General features: G+C 46.6%; 1 protein-coding gene across 2 annotated transcripts in view; it reads left to right on the plus strand.

Annotated features, from left to right (window-relative positions):
- The window catches only part of pold1 (polymerase (DNA directed), delta 1, catalytic subunit), a 142,597-nt gene extending 131,458 nt beyond the window's left edge, over positions 1-11,139 (plus strand). For both annotated transcript variants that reach the window (XM_070861771.1, XM_070861772.1), the window contains exons 25-27: positions 2,021-2,073; positions 2,919-3,016; positions 8,969-11,139. In XM_070861771.1, the coding sequence (XP_070717872.1) occupies positions 2,021-2,073; positions 2,919-3,016; positions 8,969-9,065 (248 nt within the window). In that variant the 3' untranslated portion in view covers positions 9,066-11,139. The remainder of the gene's footprint in view (positions 1-2,020; positions 2,074-2,918; positions 3,017-8,968) is intronic.
- The last annotated feature ends 8,726 nt before the right edge of the window (positions 11,140-19,865 follow it).

Consider the following 19,865-nt stretch of genomic DNA (forward strand, 5'->3'; position numbering starts at 1 on the left):
CTATTACTGTTGAGGCTCACTGATGAATAATGGCCACTGGAGTGAGGTACCAGGGGACACCTGTGGAGCTGTGCCCCAGCTAGAAGCCAGTATGATCAGAAGGGGAAATAAAGGAGCAGAAAATAAACAGTATCCAAAAGAGACAAAAATAGGTTAATAACTTTTGTGTGTGGACCTTCATCCAGTTAACCTAGCTTTTCCCTCTCTCTGCTGGATGATCTGTGCATTTTCACATTTTATTTTTTTAAGATTTTAAAGAATCTTCGAAATTAAAGTGCAGAAGGAGGGCATTCACCTGTGTTGGAGAGGAGTCTTCTCTTCCTTTCTCTCTGTACTTTTTCATTGTCCAATACTTTCCAATTCCTTTTTAAATGATGATTAAAAGCAGAATGCTGCGGTCGCTAGAAATCTGGGGGAAAAACGAAGTGCTGGAAGTGCTCAGGAGGTCAGGCAGCATCTGTGGAGAGAGAAACAAAATTAACTTTTCAGGTCGATGACCTTTCATCAGATTTCTAAATGATGTCTAACCCTCCACTTCACACAAAGTAGTGGAAATCTGGAACTCTTTCCCCCCCTCTCCCCTACAACCCCCCCCCCCCCAATAAGCAGTTGAGGCTGGGGGTCAATTGAGCATTTCAAAACTGATGATAGATTTTTGTTAGAACCAAGGTGGTAAGATGGACTTGAGGTACAGATCAGCTATGATCTAATTGTATAGCGGAATAGGCTCAAAGGGCTGAACGGCCTACTCCTGGTCCTCTGTACAATTGCCATTTGTAGTAAAGCATTCATTTGTGGTAAAGTCACACAATAGGCATGCCAGCAAAGTTGAAGCCCATGGAATAAAAGGGACAGTGGCAGCATGGATACGAAATTGGCTCAGTGATAGGAAACAGTAGAGGTGAACGATTGTTTTTCAGACTGGGGGGTGGTACTGGGACCACTGCTTTTCTTGATATATATTAATGACTTGGATGTTGGGTGTACAGGGCACAATTTCAAAATTTGCAGATGACACAAAACTTGAAAGTATAGTGAACAGTGAAGAGGATAGTGATAGACTTTAAGAGGATATAGACAGGCTGATGTAATGGGCGGACATGTGGCAGAAATTTGACGCAAAAAAGTGTGAAGTGATATATTTTGGTAGAAAGAATGGAGAGGCAATATAAACTAAAGGGTACAATCTTAAAAGGAGTGCATGAACATGGAGACCTGGGGGTATATGTGCACAAATTGTTGAAGGTGGCAGGGCAGGTTGAGAAAGCACTTTAAAAAGTTTACGGGATCCTGGGCTTCATGAATAGAGGTTATAGAGTACAAAAGCTAGGAAGTTATGATGAATCTGTATAAAACACCAGTTCGGCCTCAACTGGATTTATTGTGTCCAATTCTGGGCACTGCACTTTAGGAAGCATGTGAAGACCTTGGAGAGAGTGTAGAAACGATTTACAAGACTGATTCCAGAGATGAGGGACTTCAGTTACGTGGATAGACTGGAGAAGCTGGGGTTGTTCTCCTTAGAACAGAGGAGATTTGATCGAGGTGTTCAAAATAAGGGGTCTGGACAGAGTAGATGGAGAGAAACTGTTCCCATTGGCAGAAAGGTCAAGTACCAGAGGACACAGATTTAAGGCGATTGGCAATAGAACCAAAAGCGACACAAGACCAATCTTTTTTATGCAACGCGTGGTTAGTATCTGGGATGCACTGCCTGAAAGGGTGTTGGAGGCAGACTCAAATCATGGCTTTCAAAAGGGAGTTGGATAAGTACCCGAGAGAAAAAAAATGACAGGGAAAGGGCGGGGGAATGGGACTTGCTGAGGTTCTCTTGCAGAGAGCCAGCACGGGATTGATGGAGCGAATGGCTGTAACCATTCTATGATTCATTGTCCTAATCACTCTTTGTGTGCAAGTTTCAAGCCTTTGTACCTTCTCTCTCTATAAATCTACATTGTTTGTCTGGAAAGAGACTTCAAACTTAATCTAATTTTTCTTGAAACTTGTGCTTTCCTTGCAGGTGCTGTTTGCAGTTACTGTAAATCTCGTCAGTCAGAGCTGTACCAGAAGGAGGTATGATAACAAAAATACCACAAACATGACTTTAGGAGTGGGAAGAAGGGGCTTCAGGTGGTATAACTCCCTGATGAAATCTATCCTGACAGCAAAGTTTCTTTAGACACACACTATGCAATAAAAGTTGCTTTAAAATCCATAAATTTAACCTCAATACATCAGTGGGTAAAGGCACACACACACACTGGAGTATTAAGCCAGCGTATTGCTTGCTTATCAGCTTGGCTCAGTTGCTAGTACTCTTGCTTCGAAGGTTATGTATTCAAGCCCCACGCCAGGACTTGAACTCATAATCTTGGCTGGTTCTCCAATGCAGTACCGAGGTGCCGTACTTCGAGTGAGATGTTAAACCGAAGCCCTGCTTACCTATCCAAGTGGACATTAAAAGCCCTATGACGCCTTTAGTTGCCAATTGTAGTCTTCAGGTGATGTTGGGTTGGAAGGCGGGGTATAATTAGAACAGGGTGGACAGTTATAATTCAGTTCCCATTTTAATGTGATATATTGTGACCTTATTTCAATAATTCCATAAGTCCCTATGTTCACATTTATAATGGAAACTGCTTATTAAACTTGGTTTGTAATTACAACATCCCACCAGTAGTGGCACTACATTGAGCAAGTTGATAGTGCACACATAGATGCGCAATTTTTAATGTAACCAACATTTGCAGATTTTCTCTTGTTACGCCTAATAAGATTTGACTTTTGTGACATTGAAGAGCAAGCTATTTAAAGCTGTGGATTGTTATGGTCACCTGTAAACTTTCACCTGTGCGTGTTTTCTGCAGATATCTGCACTTTTCCTTTTCAACCCACCTCTGCTGTTCCCTGCCTTCCAGATCTCTCAGTTGAAGCTGTTGGAGGAGAAGTTTTCCCGCCTGTGGACACAGTGCCAGCGATGTCAGGGTAGTCTGCACGAGGACGTGCTTTGCACCAGGTACGAGATGGTCTCCCAACGACCATGTTTCGCATCATGAAACGTCTGCTTAGTTGAACCCAGCTCTGACTCGAGTTCATCATTACTGGGCGCTCAGAACTGTAGAGCTCCCTTGGTCTTCTGTTCCTCCGACAACTGCAGGCTTCCAAAACCCGAGCTTGGCGTCACCTCGCCAGTACGTTTTGATTCATCTCATCTTTCGCTCCCCCGCCCCCGCCCCCCCCCCCCCCCCCGGATCTTTTCACCTGTGGTAGTTTCCTGTCCCTTTTAATTCTCATCCCTGCTGTTCACACTGCTCTAGGGCTGTAGGGATTACTAGTCTGAAAACGCCCGATCTCCGAAGCTAAGCAGAGTCTGGCCTGGTTAGTACTTGGATGGGAGAGCACTTGGGAATACCAGATGCAGTAGGCTTAGCTCGCTGCCTTCCACGAGAGGTGGGTGCTGGAGGGACTGGAGTGCATCACCCCGGCAAATAAATTTTAATTTGATTTTAATATCTAAAGTTTAATTTGTTTAAATTGTCGGTTTTCGTGCCCCAGTCTTTTTAGCCAGGGGGCACTTGCATAATTTGTGTTTTAGTGCCCTCGGAAAAAAAAGGGGGGGGGGGGCACTTGAAAAGTTTTTCAAGTGTGGCCTCCCCCCCCCCTTTAATCAGGGGGCACTTGATTACTGATGTACAACAAAATGCATTTTCGTGTGTTTGCATTTGTATTCCTTGAGTTAGTGACATTGCTGACTGACTGATTTTTTGTTAAAGCACTTCCAAAAGGAGTAGGCCATATGGCCCCCTCAAGCCTGCTCCACCATTCAATAAGATCATGGCTTTCCCATTCCCCTGCCACTGCCCCCCAATTCTCCTCCCCCCCCCCCCCCCCGACGACTGACTTGCTGCAGTATGGGTCCAAAAGTACCAGCGGTTCTCTCCATGCATGAGGCTAGCTTTGAGTGTTGACAGGATATTTGATCTTGCGGGGGCCCAGGGGCAGCACGGGCCAGCCCACACTGCAATATGTGTCCGTGCAGCAGAGCTGGTCTCCAGTCGTCTTGGTTAACCCTTGCCACTGGACCAAGACCTAACTCTGTCAAACTCATGTGGTGGCTGGTTTGCAACGGCCACCACACGTTAAAATCCAGGCACAAGCATCTTCCACCCTTCAACATGTAGTTCGGGGCCTAGAATATTAGGTCCCTCATTGAAACACATGTGAACTCATCCCTTTTTGGCGTGGAAGCAAGTCATCCTCGATATGAGGGACCGCCTATGATGATGATGATCTTGTGGGACATGACAGAACAGTCTGGATCCTGTCTTTGTCAGACACAAATGCACTTGCACCTTCTAGCAAGAAAGAAAGTACCAAATTCAGTGGCGAATCGGCTTGAGGTTATTTGAGTTTGTTACTCGTGCGGCTTTATGGGTTGTGGGTGTGTGTGGCGGGGCGCGCGTGTCGTGGGGTGGCAGGCCGTGTATTGTGTGGGGTAGCAGGGTGCATTATAATGTTATGTGAAACCAAAATGAATTTTCCTGATGTTCTCAATTTCTAGATTTTTTTTCCTCCTGGTTCTGGATGTTCAAATCAGAACCAAGGAAAAAAAAGAGTTTTTAAATCCAATAAAAAACAACTTTAATGTGCGTTAAGGTATGTTAAGAAAATGACATTGATATCAACCTGATCGTGAAAGGGTCAGACCAAAGGGTCTTCTCTTTGCTTAAAAAATATCCTTCCTACATTATGACAGTGACTACACTCCAAAAGCACTCCATGGGCTGTGAAGCGCTTTGAGACGTCCGGTGGACGTGAAAGGCACTATATAAATCCCAAGTCTTTTCTATGTTCGTGCATATCCATTACTTACCCTGGTACATGACCCGGTGTTCCCTCCCCTCCCCCAACTTCCAAGCGTGCCAGTTCCTTTCGGGCGCTTACTGAGATGAGTTAGCATAACTGGCGCTGGTTATCTCCAATCTGAGGGCAGTTGGGTGCGTGAGAAAGGATTCATGACTGTCAGGAGAGCTGGGGCTTGACATTTATGACTCTTTTATTTGCCAATAAGCGTGATTTATGAATTCAGACTGGTTGCAGTAGTGGTTGTAAATCAAAGTGCCGTTCAGCGTCCTGTAATCTTGCAATATCCAATGCAAGGGTGAGATTTGTGGACTGTATTTAAAAAAAAAACACGATCAGAGAAAAGACCGAAGCCGAGTGCACAGTGCTTGGCGAAGACGATGACTAATGGGTACATTGAATCAATTTTGTGCTCACTGTGGCGGCATGTAAAACATGAATCCTAACGGTACGACAATGACTAGGGGTCTTCTGGGGTGGTACTGAGTCAGGTAGGGCACGAAGGTCTCTGGCCGGCGCTGCGCTGAGCTGGCTGATGCTATAACATAAGGTGGGGGGCGCATGGGGAATGTTCATTAGGGTTCACTAAAGGAAATTGCTTGTATTTATACAGTGCCTTTCACAGCCTCTGGACTTCCCACCGCGCTTTACACTTCAAAGTACTTCCATTAGCTGAAGACATTGTTGTAACAAGAACATGAGAATTAGGAGCAGGAGTAGTGCACAGCAAGCTCCCACAAGCAATAATGTGATACTTCTAACAGTCAATACTTTTTAAAAATAAAATTGCACGGACATTACGTACATTCTCCTCTCCCCAGGGCACTAACTCTTGCTAGACATAGTTTTAAGAGGGGCTGACAGCCATTAAGTACTTCAAATAAGTGAATGTTTTGCACGGAGGGAGCTTAGATAGTGGGCTGACTGGTCTTGCTCTCGTGGGAAACTAGTGTGGTGGAGAAGTTTCAGTCAGCATTTAAAAAGAAAAGAAAGACTTGCTTTTATATAGCGCCTTTCACGACCTCGGGACGTCCCAAAGCAGTTTACAGCCAATGAAGTACTTTTGAAGTGTAGTCATTGTTGTAATTAGGGAAAGACGGCAGCCAATGTGCGTTCAGCAAGCTCCCACACACAGCAATGTGATAATGACCAGATAATCTGTTTTAGTGATGAATAAATATTGACCAGGGCATCATAGAAACTCCCCTGCTCCTCTTCAAAATAGTGTCATGGGATCTTTACATCTACCTCGGTTTATCGTCTCATCCGAAAGACGGCACCTCCGACAGTGCGGCGCTCCCTCAGCACTGCACTGGGAGTGCCAGCCTGGATTTTGTGCTCAAGTCTCTGGAGTGGGACTTGAACCCACAACCTTCTGACTCAGAGGCGAGAGTGCTGCCCACTGAGCCACGGCTAACACGTAAATTCAGAATATGGAATATTATTGGCCTTGAAGACACGTTTTGATGATTTTAAAGGCAATTTGGAAATATTTTCTTTTCATAGTCTCGGGAGATTCCCAACGTTCTTTACAGCCAGTGAAGTACTTTTGAAGTGTAGTCACTGTTCCTACATTACAACAGTGACTGCACTTCAAAAGCACTCCATTGGTTGTAAAATGCTTTGGAACATCCTGAGGCTGTGAAAGGCACTACATAAATGCTAGTCTTTCTTGCATGAAGCAACAGCTTCAAATTGAATTTGCGAAGGAGCTGAATAATGTCACACCTAGTTGTGAAGAAATGATTTACAATACAAAAATACAGAGGCTCAATAATGTAGGTAAATAGTAATAAGCTGCACTGTCCCCCACATTCTGTTGGGCCGGGAAATTGAGGTGGCCGTGTTGGGATCAGGCGTCACTCACCACAATGCTGCACTGTCTGGTTCACCGTCTTTTTCCATTGAAACCTGCAGCAGTGACGGACAGCCTGAAGGAGGAAGTGAAAGGACTTGGGTCCGATTCACGCTTTATTTACACTTTTCTTTTTTGACCCCCATCCCCAGTACTTTTAACGTAAATTTGTTGCGTTTTGCTTTGATCGTAAGTCTGAAATCTCTCCCTTCACCCCCCCCCCCACACACACCCCCAAACCCCCTTTTTCTTCTCCTTGTGCACTTCCTGAGGCCATTGTTCTAGTTTTAGCTGGCAACAGTGGCCTGGTGTTGGTTGCTCATCCAATTTTCCCCTATCATGGAGAAGTGATGAATGGCGGTTTGATGGCTCCCTTGATGATGCGGCTGAGCTCGGCATCTCCAGTCTTTGGTGCTATGGTGCATTATGCCCTTCTCTTGTCCCCCTTGCACCACCCCAATAAACCAAGCCTCCTCTTGTGCAGCTCACAGGAAAGCTGTTGTGTTTCCAAGTGCGTTGCAAAGGATGCTAGCCTCTTGGAAAAACAACATTCTTACAGTTTCTCTTCCCTCCTTTCCTAAAGCAGTCATTTATGCTGGGGCAAGGTTCCATGGGCATCAGTGGCCCCAAGGTACCTTGCCCCAGTCATTCATGTGCATTTATGCATTTATATGGCGTGTTTAACATAGTAATACATGCACTTCATGGGAGCGTTATCAAACAGTATTTGACAAGGAGCCACGTAAGATAATTAGGACAGGCTTTGTCAAAGTTTTAGGGAGTACCTTAAAGGAGGAGAGAGAGGTTTAAGGAAGGGAATTTGAGAACTTGGGGCCAAGACAACTGAAGATACGGCCGCCAGTGGTGGTGCGATGAAAATTAGCATGAGAAATAGTAGGAGGCCATGGATAGACCCTTTAGTGAGCTGCCGGGGCTGCTGGTGCCCATGGAGCCATTGCCGGCCGAGAATGTTTGCCTTTTAAAGAGGAGCGGTGAAAATCAGACGAAAGAGGCTTTTATTTCCTCAGTCGCGAGTTCTTTCAGAAGAGTTAGTTCGGAGAAGTTTAAAAATGGCTTGGCGCAGAGCAGGGTGAGGAGAGAGGAAGCATTGCAAGGCCTTCTGTAACATACTGTCCGGCGCTCCTTTATTGCTGGGGGATCTCGCCAAATTTGTCATCCCAGCACCTTTGCTGAGTCTCTCCCAAACAAAAGGCTTGATTTTTTTCACTTGTGTGGGGAGACCTAAACTAGGGGTGATAAATACAAGAGCACAGAATGATATATTGAAAGTAGGTGCAGGAGCAGGCCATTCGACCCTTCGAGCCTGCACCACCATTCAATATGATCATGGCTGATCATGCAACTTCAGTACCCCATTCCTGTTTTCTGTCCAGATCCCTTTATAGAAAAATAGAAAATAGGTGCAGGAGTAGGCCATTCGGCCCTTCTAGCCTGCACTGAAATTCAATGAGTTCATGGCTGAACATGCAACTTCAGTACCCCATTCCTACTTTCTCGCCATACCCCTTGATCCCCCTAGTAGTAAGGACTTCATCTAACTTTAGCCGTAAGGGCCACATCTAACTCCCTTTTGAATATATCTAACGAACTGGCCTCAACAATTTTCTGTGGTCGAGAATTCCACAGGCTCTCAATTCTCTGAGTGAAGAAATTTCTCCTCATCTTGGTCCTAAATGGCTTGCCCCTTATCCTTAGATTGTGACCCCTGGTTCTGGACTTCCCCAACATCGGGAACATTCTTTCTGCATCTAACCTGCCCACTCCGTCAGAATTTTATATGTTTCTATGAGATCCCCTCTCATTCATCTAAATTCCAGTGAATATAAGCCTAGTCAATCCAGTCTTTCTTATGTCAGCTACAGCACAGAAGGAGGCCATTCGGCCCATCGTGCCTATGATGGCTCTTTGGCAGAGCTATAGGCATTAATAAATCCAGTAAGGAATTCAGGAGATACTTTTTTTTTTACCCAGAGTGGTTAGAATGTGGATCTTGCTACCACAGGGAGTGATTGAGGCGAATAGCAGAGATGCATTTAAGGGGATGCTAGATAAGTACACGAGGGAGAAAGGAATAGAAGAATATGTTGTTGGGGTGAGATGAAGTAGGGTGGGAGGGGTCTCATGTGGAGCATGAACACTGGCATGGGCTCGTTGGGCTGAATGGCCTGCTTCCTGCTGTAAGTTCTGTGTAACATCTGTTTTTTTTTTCTCCCCTTTTTTTCTCATCAGTCGGGATTGCCCCATATTTTACATGCGGAAAAAAGTGCAGAAGGACCTCGATGACCAGGAGACGGTGATGATGCGATTCGGACCCCCAACCTGGTGATGAGGGGAGCAAGGAACCAGGAGTGTGGTGGGGGGGGGGGGGGGCTCCTTTTTAAACAAACAAGTGGAAAGGTTTCTTCGCAGGATTCAGAAACCGACTGTGTCTGTCCACTGACTGCTGTTACTGCCACTTGGGGAAGAGGCTGATCAGATGCTATGAAATTCTGAGCTGCAGGTTTGCTTTTACTTCTTGATTGTGAGCCTATTTCTCACAGAGTAGATATCCATTCATGGCCTGACTTTTTAAACTTTCAGCATTAGACGTAGCTCAGGAGCCTGTTATACATCAAATGCAAGTTGTGAATTTTTTTATTTTACATGATCCTGTTTGCCAAATATTTGGAGGGAGGGAAGTAAGCGCAAAGGACGGAAGTGTTTGAATAAAGAACGTGCTTATTTTTTGTAAGTATTATAATGGATCACAAATTGTGAATGATTCATTGGCTGTTTCACAGAATGTGCCGTTGCAGATGAGGTACTGTTTTGTACGCAACGGGATGACCATTCGATTTCCCACATGGGGCAAATCCGCCATGCTGTTACAGGAAGCTGAGATATATATTTTTGATATCTACTTTATTAGCTGAATTACTTGACCAGTAGATTGCTTGAAACACACGTGATCCGAATGAATAGTTGAAGTGTTCATGAGGTGATGGATTTTGTGCTATTCTTGCTTGGATCTGCCAGGCCAATTCAATGCAATTGCCCACTGGATCACTGCTATGTCCAGCAAATTGAGGGAAATGTGAATCCATTTTTGTTAAGCTGGAGACTCCCCCAAGTTTCTCCCATTCCCAACCATTGCTGCCTTCTGCTGACCATCTCCTTTGTGTTTGTTAGGTGAGTGGGGTTGGTTAGAGGCAGCTTATAGGCCGAGGTTCAGATGTACCAACGGGTGCAGGATATGCATGATTGGCCTACGGAGAAGGATGGTGGTCATGCAGCGAAAAATGTAAATGCCTTGCACATGCAATTGGGACATTGTATTATGTTCTCTGATCAATGAGAAGTAATCCCCGCCCATCCCACCTGGGCATACCCATGAACCACCTGTGGGTGTAAAGGAGGAGAATATCAGTAGAACTTCAATTTTAAATATTTCCCAGATGACATGCTTTTGTTCATGGTTATATCTTTTAAGCTCTTGATGCCCCCATCAGATTCTGAAAAGGCTTTTGCAGCAACATAATTTGCAAATGTTGGCAAATGGAATTTTTGGACTAGTTGGCAAATGGAATTTCTTTCAGCTCTGACTTGGCTTGTTAAATTTTAATGGCTGAGTGTTTTGGACTGCCATCCTGTAGCCACAGATAGATAGCTTTCCACTGGTGGGAAGATGCTGAAGCTGCATTTAGTTTGTGTTGTGTTGGTTTGAGAAGGAGCGTTGATAATGAATCACTTACTGGATTGGGGGTAGGGGAAGAGTGCAGATGTACAAAGCAGGGGATGGGTGGCGACATCAAATTCATTCCTCTCCTGATCCCGCCTTCTCTAACCAATGGTTCGGAGTACGGTTGCAATCGTCAGCACCATTCTGCTACCTTGCCCACGTTTGCCAGGACAATGATTCATGTTGGGCTGCTCAACCATGACCCCACACCCATCCCAGTTAAACGTGACCCTTGCATCACCCGACATCCACGTGCAGGGGTTTAATCAACAGTTCGCGATCAGCAAAATAAACCGCGGCACCCCCACCCCCCCCTCACAACACCCAAGTTTCAGTATTCCCATTTGCAGTCTGGTTACAATTGGCTAATTCAACATAAACCAGGAATCAAACTTCAGACCTCCTTGGTCTGAATGATTTGGTGCTACATCAGCGGGTGCATTTACCTACTGAGCTATCTAGCAGGTATTTGAATTTCACCCAATATTCTTATCCCAAGTTTGCTATTACAATGTTCTATATGGCAGGGGTTTGATCGTGGTCATATTATCACTGACGTGGAGCCGGACTGTGGAATTTCTTTACTATTTCACACAAGTATGACTTTGTACAATATTTTTTTATAGAACCATGTGTTTTTTGAGCAATAACTTTTGTATCTTGAAAAATAAAAGTGTGAACCTTGTTATTAAACTGTCATATTGGTTTATTCTGATGAGTGACAACTGTCATTTTGGTTAGACAAGTCTCCTAGAATTTCTCCTGCCTTGCCACACCAACATTTGATGGATGGACCTATATGGCATTAATCAAGCCTCAATGAGCAGCAACAATTTATTTTTTTTCCCTTCCCAGTTCTGTGCTTGGTCAAAAATGCTGCCTAATAATTGATTTACCAGGGTACGGTAGGACTCTGATGCAATACAGAGAAACATATCCACAATAAAACCAGTTAAGCCAACAGGAAGAAAGCAAAATGGCCTACTCATGTGGAGAGGACTTTTATATGTTTTGATTTCTATTTTTGCGCCTCTCTTCCTGACTCTGTTTGGGGTATGGTTACTTGGGTGTAAACAGCCTCCTGGTCCCTTGCCCAAATAGCCATTCTTCATATGTGAGCCTAGATGGTAATGTTTGACCATGTGCGGGCAGGAAATATCACAGTTGGACCCCCATTCTGTTTTGGCACGGAATGTACACACTTCAGGGGCGCTGGGTAGCAATCTGGAGCAAGTGCACTAGCTGGTTTTTCCCACTCTGGGGTGGTGTTGCCAATTGCAGTGGCGCAATTTATGTGCTGGCTGAGATCTGTCCAAGGATTGAACCTTCAGTGTTGGACATGCCATGTGTTTCCGAATACTTAGCTGACTATTTTGATTCTGGGTTGGCCGTCAAAGTTTTTTCTCACAGTTTGGTGCTTTGCTTTTAATTAGTTTATCAGAATTTTACCCTTTTGTAGTTAAGATTTCTTTAGTGACTTTCATTAGTGTCTCCTCCCAGTTATCAATGCGTAAAGCCACTTTGGAGCAGTTCATGCCAGGACTAACCTGGTCTGTTGGCTGAAGTGCTCAGGACATGGAAGGAATAAAAATGAAGGTTGCTTAGTGTCTGTGCTCATCTAGGTGAGGGTTGCCTGGGTGAGCAATAAAACATGCTTTACATTTCTGGCTGCTTGTCTAGTCTGCTGGTTCGGGTCGAGCAACCCATCGGTCATGAAATCCTAGCTTGGCAAATTGTGAAATTGAATTTGTTCTTATGATGCTAGTTCAGAGATTACCTCCAGAGATTGCCAGACTTATTGATCATTAAATCATGTTACATTTAAAAACTGGTAAATTGATCCCTCTGTAAGGAGCGTCTGCTACCCCTACACTTGTGCTACATGTGACTCCAGTCCCACAATATGTGGTTGATTCTTAATCCCCTAGCAAGCCACTCAGTTGTAAAATAGCTACTGAGAAACAAAACACTATAGAGAAATATTGGATAAACATATTGGCAAGACTCCCCCCAGGCCTTGGATCAAGACAAGATTCAGACAATTCCAACTCCGTTGACCCTGCAAAGTATCCCTCGCCAACATCTGGGGACAGATGTCCAAGTTGGGGGAGGTGTCCCATAGACTTACATAAGAACATAAGAAATAGAAGCAGGAGTAGGCCATAAGGCCCTTTGAGCTTGCTCCGCCATTCAATAAGATCATGGCTGATCTGATCATGGACTCAGCTCCACTTCCCTGCCCGCTCCCCATAACCGCTTATCCCCTTATCGTTTAAGAAACTGTCTATTTCTGTCTTAAATTTATTCAATGACCCAGCTTCCGCAGCTCTCTGAGGCAGCGAATTCCACAGATTCACAACCCTCAGAGAAGAAATTTCCCCTCATCTCAGTTCTAAATGGGCAGCCCCTTATTCTAAGATCATGCCCTCTAGTTCTAGTCTCCCCCAGTGGAAACATCCTCTCTGCATCCACCTTGTCAAACCCCTCATCATCTTATACGTTTCTATAAGATCACCTCTCATTCTTCTGAATTCCAATCAGTAAAGGCCCAACCTACTCAACCTTTCCTCATAAGTCAACGCACTCATCCCCAGGATCAACCTAGTGAACCTTGCCTGAACTGCCTCCACAGCAAGTATATCCTTTCGTTAAAATGGAAACCAAAACTACACGCAGTATTTCAGGTGTGGCCTCACCAATACCCTGTACAGCTGTAACAAAACTTACCTGCTTTTATACCCTTTGCAATAAAGGCCAAGATTCCATTAGCCTTCCTGATCAATTGCTGTACTTGCATACTATCCTTTTGTGTTTCATGCACAAGTACTGCCCCCCCCCCCCCCCCCCCCCCGCCTTCCAGGTCCCACTGTACTGCAGCACTTTGCAATCTTTCTCCATTTAAATAATAACTTGCTCTTTGATTTTTTTTTTTCTGCCACTTGCCAACATTATATTCCATCTGCCAAATTCTTGCCCACTCACTTAGCCTATCTATGTCCTCCTGCAGCCTCTTTATGTCCTCCTCACACATTGCTCTTCCTCCAATCTTTGTATTGTCAGCAAACTTGGCTACGTTACACTCAGTCCAATCTTCCAAGTCGTTAATATAAATTGTAAATAGTTGGGGTGCCAGCACTGATCCCTGCGGCACCCCACTTGTTACTGATTGCCAACCAGAAAATGAACCATTTATCTCGACTCTGTTTTCCATTTGTCAGCCAAACTTCTCTCCATGCTAATATATTACCCCCAATCCCGTGAACTTTTATCTTGTGCAGTAACCTTTTGTGTGGCACCTTGTCAAGCAACAACTTTACAAGTCAGACTCACAGAATCATATCTTTATCAGCCAACATCTCTGAGCATATCCTGTCCCACCAGAAGTCTGGCGACAACGGTCAGGTTGGAAGAGCCCTAGGAGTCCTCAACATTGACTTCAGATCCTATTAAGTCTTGTGGCTTCAGGGCAGACAAGGCCAAGGAAATTTCTGTGTAGAGGATTACTACCTACTGCACCCCCTCAACTGATGAATCAGTACTCCACGTTAAACACTGGAGAAAACACAAAGGGATGCAAAGGCACAGAATGTAAACCTGGTGGGTGACTTTATTAACCAGCACTAAGTGGCCCGGTAGTACTATCACTATCTGAGTCCTGAAGAACATCGCTGTCTAGACTGGTCCTGTGTCAGGTGGTGAGGGAACCAACATGAAGTAATCTATCTTAAATTTGCCCTCATTAACTACCTGTTGTAGACATGTCTGTCCATGATAGCATCGGTAGGAGTATACCCACATAGTCCGTGTGGACAAAGTCTAGTCTTCACAAAGATGACATTCCATTGTGTAGTGTTGCACTACCATTGAGCTAAGTGGGACAGCTGTACCAGCTTAAAAGAGGCCATCCAAGGATATGCCAAGACCAGCAACAACCTAGTGAAGCTACAACACAGGGCTATCTGCATGCTATACATCAAAAGCAGTCCCACAATTAATGGATCAGAGACCACTGTTGTCCTACCATATCCAGTCAAGAACAATGATGGACAATCAGGCAACTAACAAGTAAGTGGCTTCATGAGCAACCCAATGATTAACCATGGTGAGCCAAGCATGTGAGTACAAGAGATGAGCCTGAAGTATTTGCAAATGTCTTAATCCAAAAGTGCTAAATGAATGGCCTGTCAAGGTCGCCATCGTCATAGACAGCAATTTGGCTCACCCCACGTGACACTAAAGAAGCTGTGAGCACTGCACAGAGCAGAGACTATGGGCCCTGGCAACATCCTGGGTTTAGTGCTGAAGACCTGTGCACCAGGACTAGACCCCATCTCGCTCTTCTGGCAAGTGATTCCACTGCAGCCATGACACTGATTTCAACCCACAACCGTGGGAAATTCCCCACGTATGTCTTATTGACAAAAAACAGGATCAATCTAACTTAGCTAATTCCCACCCGATCAGCCTCCTCCCAAATCATTGGCAAAGTGACAAGAAATGATCAAAAGTTCCATCAAGCGACACCTATTCACCAAAATTCTGCTTTCTGATGCTCTATTCGAGTTCTACCAGAGCCACTTGACTCCAAACCTCATCACAGACTTGATCCAGACAAAATAAACGCAAGAGGAGAAGTCAGGGGAGCATTTGAGAGAGATGACACCAAGGAACTCTAGCAAATCTCAGGTCAATGGGAACATTTTACCATGACTGGAGTCATAAGTGTCACACAGGAAGATGGTTGTGGTTGTTGGAGGCCAGTCATCATAGGTCAGGACATCACTGCCGGAGTTCCTCACGATGGCTTCCTCAGCCCAAATATCTGAAGCTACTTCATCAATTACCTTGGTCATAAGAGCAAGAGTGAGCTGTTTGCTTGTGATTCTACAATGTTAAGCTCCATTCACAAGTCCTCCAGTATTGAAGCATCCAGACTTGGCAGGTAACATCCATGTCACATAAGTGGTCAGGTAGTCATTGGCAATGACTACACCAAAAAGGCTCAACCACTTCCCTCTAACCTTTTAATGGTACCACCATCAGCATCCTGGGGTTACCGCATTGATCAGAAGTTTACCTGGGCCAACCATATCTAAATTGATGACTGGAAAGGGCTGGAGCTGGGATCTGTGTGATAGGTGTCTCACTTCCTGACACCTGAAAGCTTCTCCACCATCTGCAAGGTTAAGTCAGGAGTATAATGGAATGTTCTCCTGTGTATGGTCACTAACGTATGCACCTGTGAGTATGGTCACAGGCTTGTAGAGCTTGTTGATCCGAACTGACCCCCGTTCGGACGGAATTCCTCATCGGCGCCAAGCCCCGAAACCTCACAACTTGAGCCGCCTCGGGGAAATCCCCTCCGTGCCTTTCAGTTCTGCGCGGAGGGGTTTCCTGTACGGGCTGCTCCTGCACACTCTCAAACTTGCCATCCTTGTCTGCCGTCCGGACACGCCATGGCATACCATCTTGCCGTCCGGAGGAGGTGGGGGTCCCCGATGGAGTGCACTCTACGCGGGAGTCCTCCCATTATTTATCGGGGACTTGGCCTGGAGGGTGGTGCACGGAGCAGTCCCGTGCAATAAATTTTTAAGTCGGTTCATGGGCTCCCAGGCCGCTTGCAATTTCTGCGGTCTGGAAGAGTCCGTGTTCCATGTTTTTATGGAGTGTGCGAGGTTGCAGCCCCTGTTTCATTATTTAAAGGGGATGCTCCTCAATTTCTGGTTGCACTTCTCCCACACTCCTGATCATTGGGCACCCCCTGTGCGGAGGGGAGCGGGGAGGTCCGAGGGCCTCCTCGTAGGACTGCTCCTGGGCCTGACCAAGGGTGCCATCAGCCGGTCCAGGCAGCGGGCGGTTGACGGGGTCGTTCAGCCTGACTGCCTGCTTCTCTTCCGCGTCAGGGTGTCCTTGGAGATGGAGCACGCGGTGTCCACCGGTACGCTCGCGGCCTTCCGTAAGAGGTGGGCGCCGGAAGGACTGGAGTGTATTATCACCCCCGGCAACCAAATTTTAATTTGATATTACACGTTTTAAAGTTTAATTTGTTTATTGCCGGATTTTTAGTGACCCCCTCCCCTTTTATAGGGGGCACTTGTAAAATTTATGATTTTATTGCCCCAAAAAAATCACAAAAAACCCCCCAAAAGGTAATTTACCAAAAAAAAAGGACAGTTGAAAAATGTTTGGAGTGTCCCCCAGGTTGGGGAGTACTTGACTTAACTGGTTAATTTTGTCTCCAATCAAAAGAGTTGTAAAGCTTGTTGATCCGAACTGACCCCCGTTCGGACGGAATTCCTCATCGGCGCCAAGCCCCGAAACCTCACAACTTGAGCCGCCTCGGGGAAATCCCCTCCGTGCCTTTCAGTTCTGCGCGGAGGGGTTTCCTGTACGGGCTGCTCCTGCACACTCTCAACCTTGCCATCCTCGTCTGCCGTCCGGACACGCCATGGCGTACCATCTTGCCGTCCGGAGGAGGTGGGGGTCCCCGATGGAGTGCACGCTACATGGGTGTCCTCCCACTATTTATCGGGGTCTGGAGGGTGGTGCACGGAGCAGTCCCGTGCAATAAATTTTTAAGCCGGTTCACGGGCTCCCAGGCCGCCTGCAATTTCTGCGGTCTGGAAGAGTCCGTGTTCCATGTTTTTATCGAATGTACGAGGTTGCAGCCCCTGTTCCATTATTTAAAGGGGCTGCTCCTCAATTTCTGGCTGCACTTCAGTCCCACACTCCTGATCTTTGGGCACCCTGTGCGGAGGGGAGCGGGTAGGTCCGAGGGCCTCCTCGAAGGACTGCTCCTGGGCACGGCCAAGGGTGCCATCAGCCGGTCCAGGCAGCGGGCGGTCGAGGGGGTCGTTCAGCCTGACTGCCTGCCTCTCTTCCGCGCCTACATCCGGGCCAGGGTGTCCTTAGAGATGGACCACCGGTACGCTCGCGGCCTTCCGCGAGAGGTGGGCGCTGGAGGGACTGGAGTGCATTGTCACCCCCGGCAACCAAATTTTAATTTGATTTTATATGTTTTAAAGTTTAATTTGGTTTAATTGCCGGGTTTTTAGTGTCCCGCTCCCCTTTTTATAGGGGGCACTTGTAAATTATGGTTTTAGAGCCCCCAAAAAACCGACAAAAATACAAAAAAAAAACAAAAAAAAGGGATTTGGGAAATGTTTGGAGTGTCCCCTAGATCGGGGGGCACGTGATTTAATGTTTATGTTTGCCCCCAAAAGAGTTGTGGAGCTGTAAAAACAAAAAGAACCAAACAAAAAAAGAGGGCAGTTCAAAGTGTCTGGAGTGTCCCCCAGATCGGGGGGCACTAGATTTAATGTTTAATTTTGTTTCCCCTAAAAACAGTTGTAGAGCTTGTTGATCCGAACTGACCCCCGTTCGGACGGAATTCCTCATTGGCGCCAAGCCCCGAAACCTCACAACTTGAGCCGCCTCGGGGAAATCCCCTCCGTGCCTTTCAGTTCTGCGCGGAGGGGTTTCCTGTACGGGCTGCTCCTGCACACTCTCCACCTTGCCATCCTCGTCTGCCGTCCGGACACGCCATGGTGCACCATCTTGCCGTCCGGAGGAGGTGGGGGTCCACGATGGAGCGCACTCTACGCGGGAGTCCTCCCACTATTTATCGGGGCCTGGAAGGTGGTGCACGGAGCAGTCCCGTGCAATAAATTTTTAAGTCGGTTCACGGGCTCCCAGGCTGCCTGCAATTTCTGCGGTCTGGAAGAATCCGTGTTCCACGTTTTTATCGAATGTACGAGGTTGCAGCCCCTGTTGCATTATTTAAAGGGGCTGCTCCTCAATTTCTGCTTGCACTTCAGTTCCACACTCCTGATCTTTGGGCACCCTGTGCGGAGGGAAACGGGTAGGTCCGAGGGCTTCCTCGTAGGACTGCTCCTGGGCACGGCCAAGGGGGCCATCAGCCGGTCCAGGCAGCGGGCGGTCGAGGAGGTCGTTCAGCCTGATTGCCTGCCTCTCTTCCATGTTACATCCGGGCTAGGGTGTCTTTAGAGATGGAGCACACGGTGTCCACCGGTACGCTCGGCGCCTTCCGTGAGAGGTGGGCACTGGAGGGACTGGAATGAATTGTCACCCCCGGCAACCAAATTTTAATTTGATTTTATATGTTTTAAAGTTTAATTTGTTTTAATTGCCGGGTTTTTAGTGTCCCCTCCCCTTTTATAGGGGGCACTTGTAAATTATGGTTTTAGAGCCCCCAAAAAAAACTTTAAAAAAAAACTACAAAAATACAAAAAAAAAAGGAAAAAAAAGGGAAAAAGGGCCTTGGGAAATGTTTGGAGTGTCCCCCAGATCGTGGGGCACGATTTAATGTTTATTGTTTACTCCAAAAGAGTTGTAGAGCTTGTTGATCCGAACTGACCCTCGTTCGGACGGAATTCCTCAACGGCGCCAAGCCCCGGAACCTCCCTCGGGAGCCGGCGCCTCATAACTTGAGCCTCCTCTGGGAAATCCCCTCCGTGCCTTTCAGTTCTACGTGGAGGGGTTTCCTGTACGGGCTGCTCTTGCACACCCTCCATCCTCGTTTGCCGTCCAGACACGCCTTGGCGCACCACCTTGCCGTCCGCAGGAGGCGGGAGTCCCCAATGGAGTGCACTCTACGTGGGAGTCCTCCCTCTATTTATTGGGGACTTGGCCTGGAGGGTGGTGCACGGAGCAGTCCTGTGCAATAAGTCGGTTCACGGGCTCCCAGGCCACTTGCAATTTCTGCGGTCTGTAAGAGTCCGTTTTCCATGTTTCTATGGAATGTGCGAGGCTGCAGCACCTCTTCCATTATTTGAAGGGGCTGCTCCTCAAATTCTGGTTGCACTTCAGTCCCACACTCCTGATCTTTGGGGCACCCTGTGCGGAGGGGAGCGGGCAGGTCAGAAGACATCCTCGTAGGACTGCTCCTGGGCATGGCCAAGGGGGCCAGCAGCCGGTCCAGGCAGCGGGCGGTCGAGTCCGACTGCCTGCCTCTCTTCCGCAGTTATATCCGAGCCAGGGTGTCCCTGGAGATGGCGGTGTCCACCGGTACGCTCGCGGCCTTCCGCGAGAGGTGGGCACCGGAGGGACTGGAGTGCATCATCACCCCCTGGCAACCAAATTTTAATTTGATGTTTTGTCTAAAATTTTAATTTGTTTATTGTGCCGGTTTTTAGTATTCCCCCCCCCCCCTTTTAGCCAGGAGTCACTTAATTATTTGTGTTTTTACTGCCCTAAAAAAAAAGGGGGACCTGAAAAGTTTTTGGAGTGTGCCCGCCCCCCTTTTAATCAAGGGGCACTTGATTATTTGTTTTACAACAAAATAGTTGTAGAGATGTTGAGTTATGAGCGACTTAGCCAGTCACGTGATGTTCACAAGACTCAATAAAACCCCAGCCAGTTGGGTTTGGAGGAGCCACAATGAGGCAG

Source organism: Pristiophorus japonicus, chromosome 19 (assembly GCF_044704955.1).
Source record: "Pristiophorus japonicus isolate sPriJap1 chromosome 19, sPriJap1.hap1, whole genome shotgun sequence".
NCBI lineage: Eukaryota > Metazoa > Chordata > Chondrichthyes > Pristiophoridae > Pristiophorus > Pristiophorus japonicus.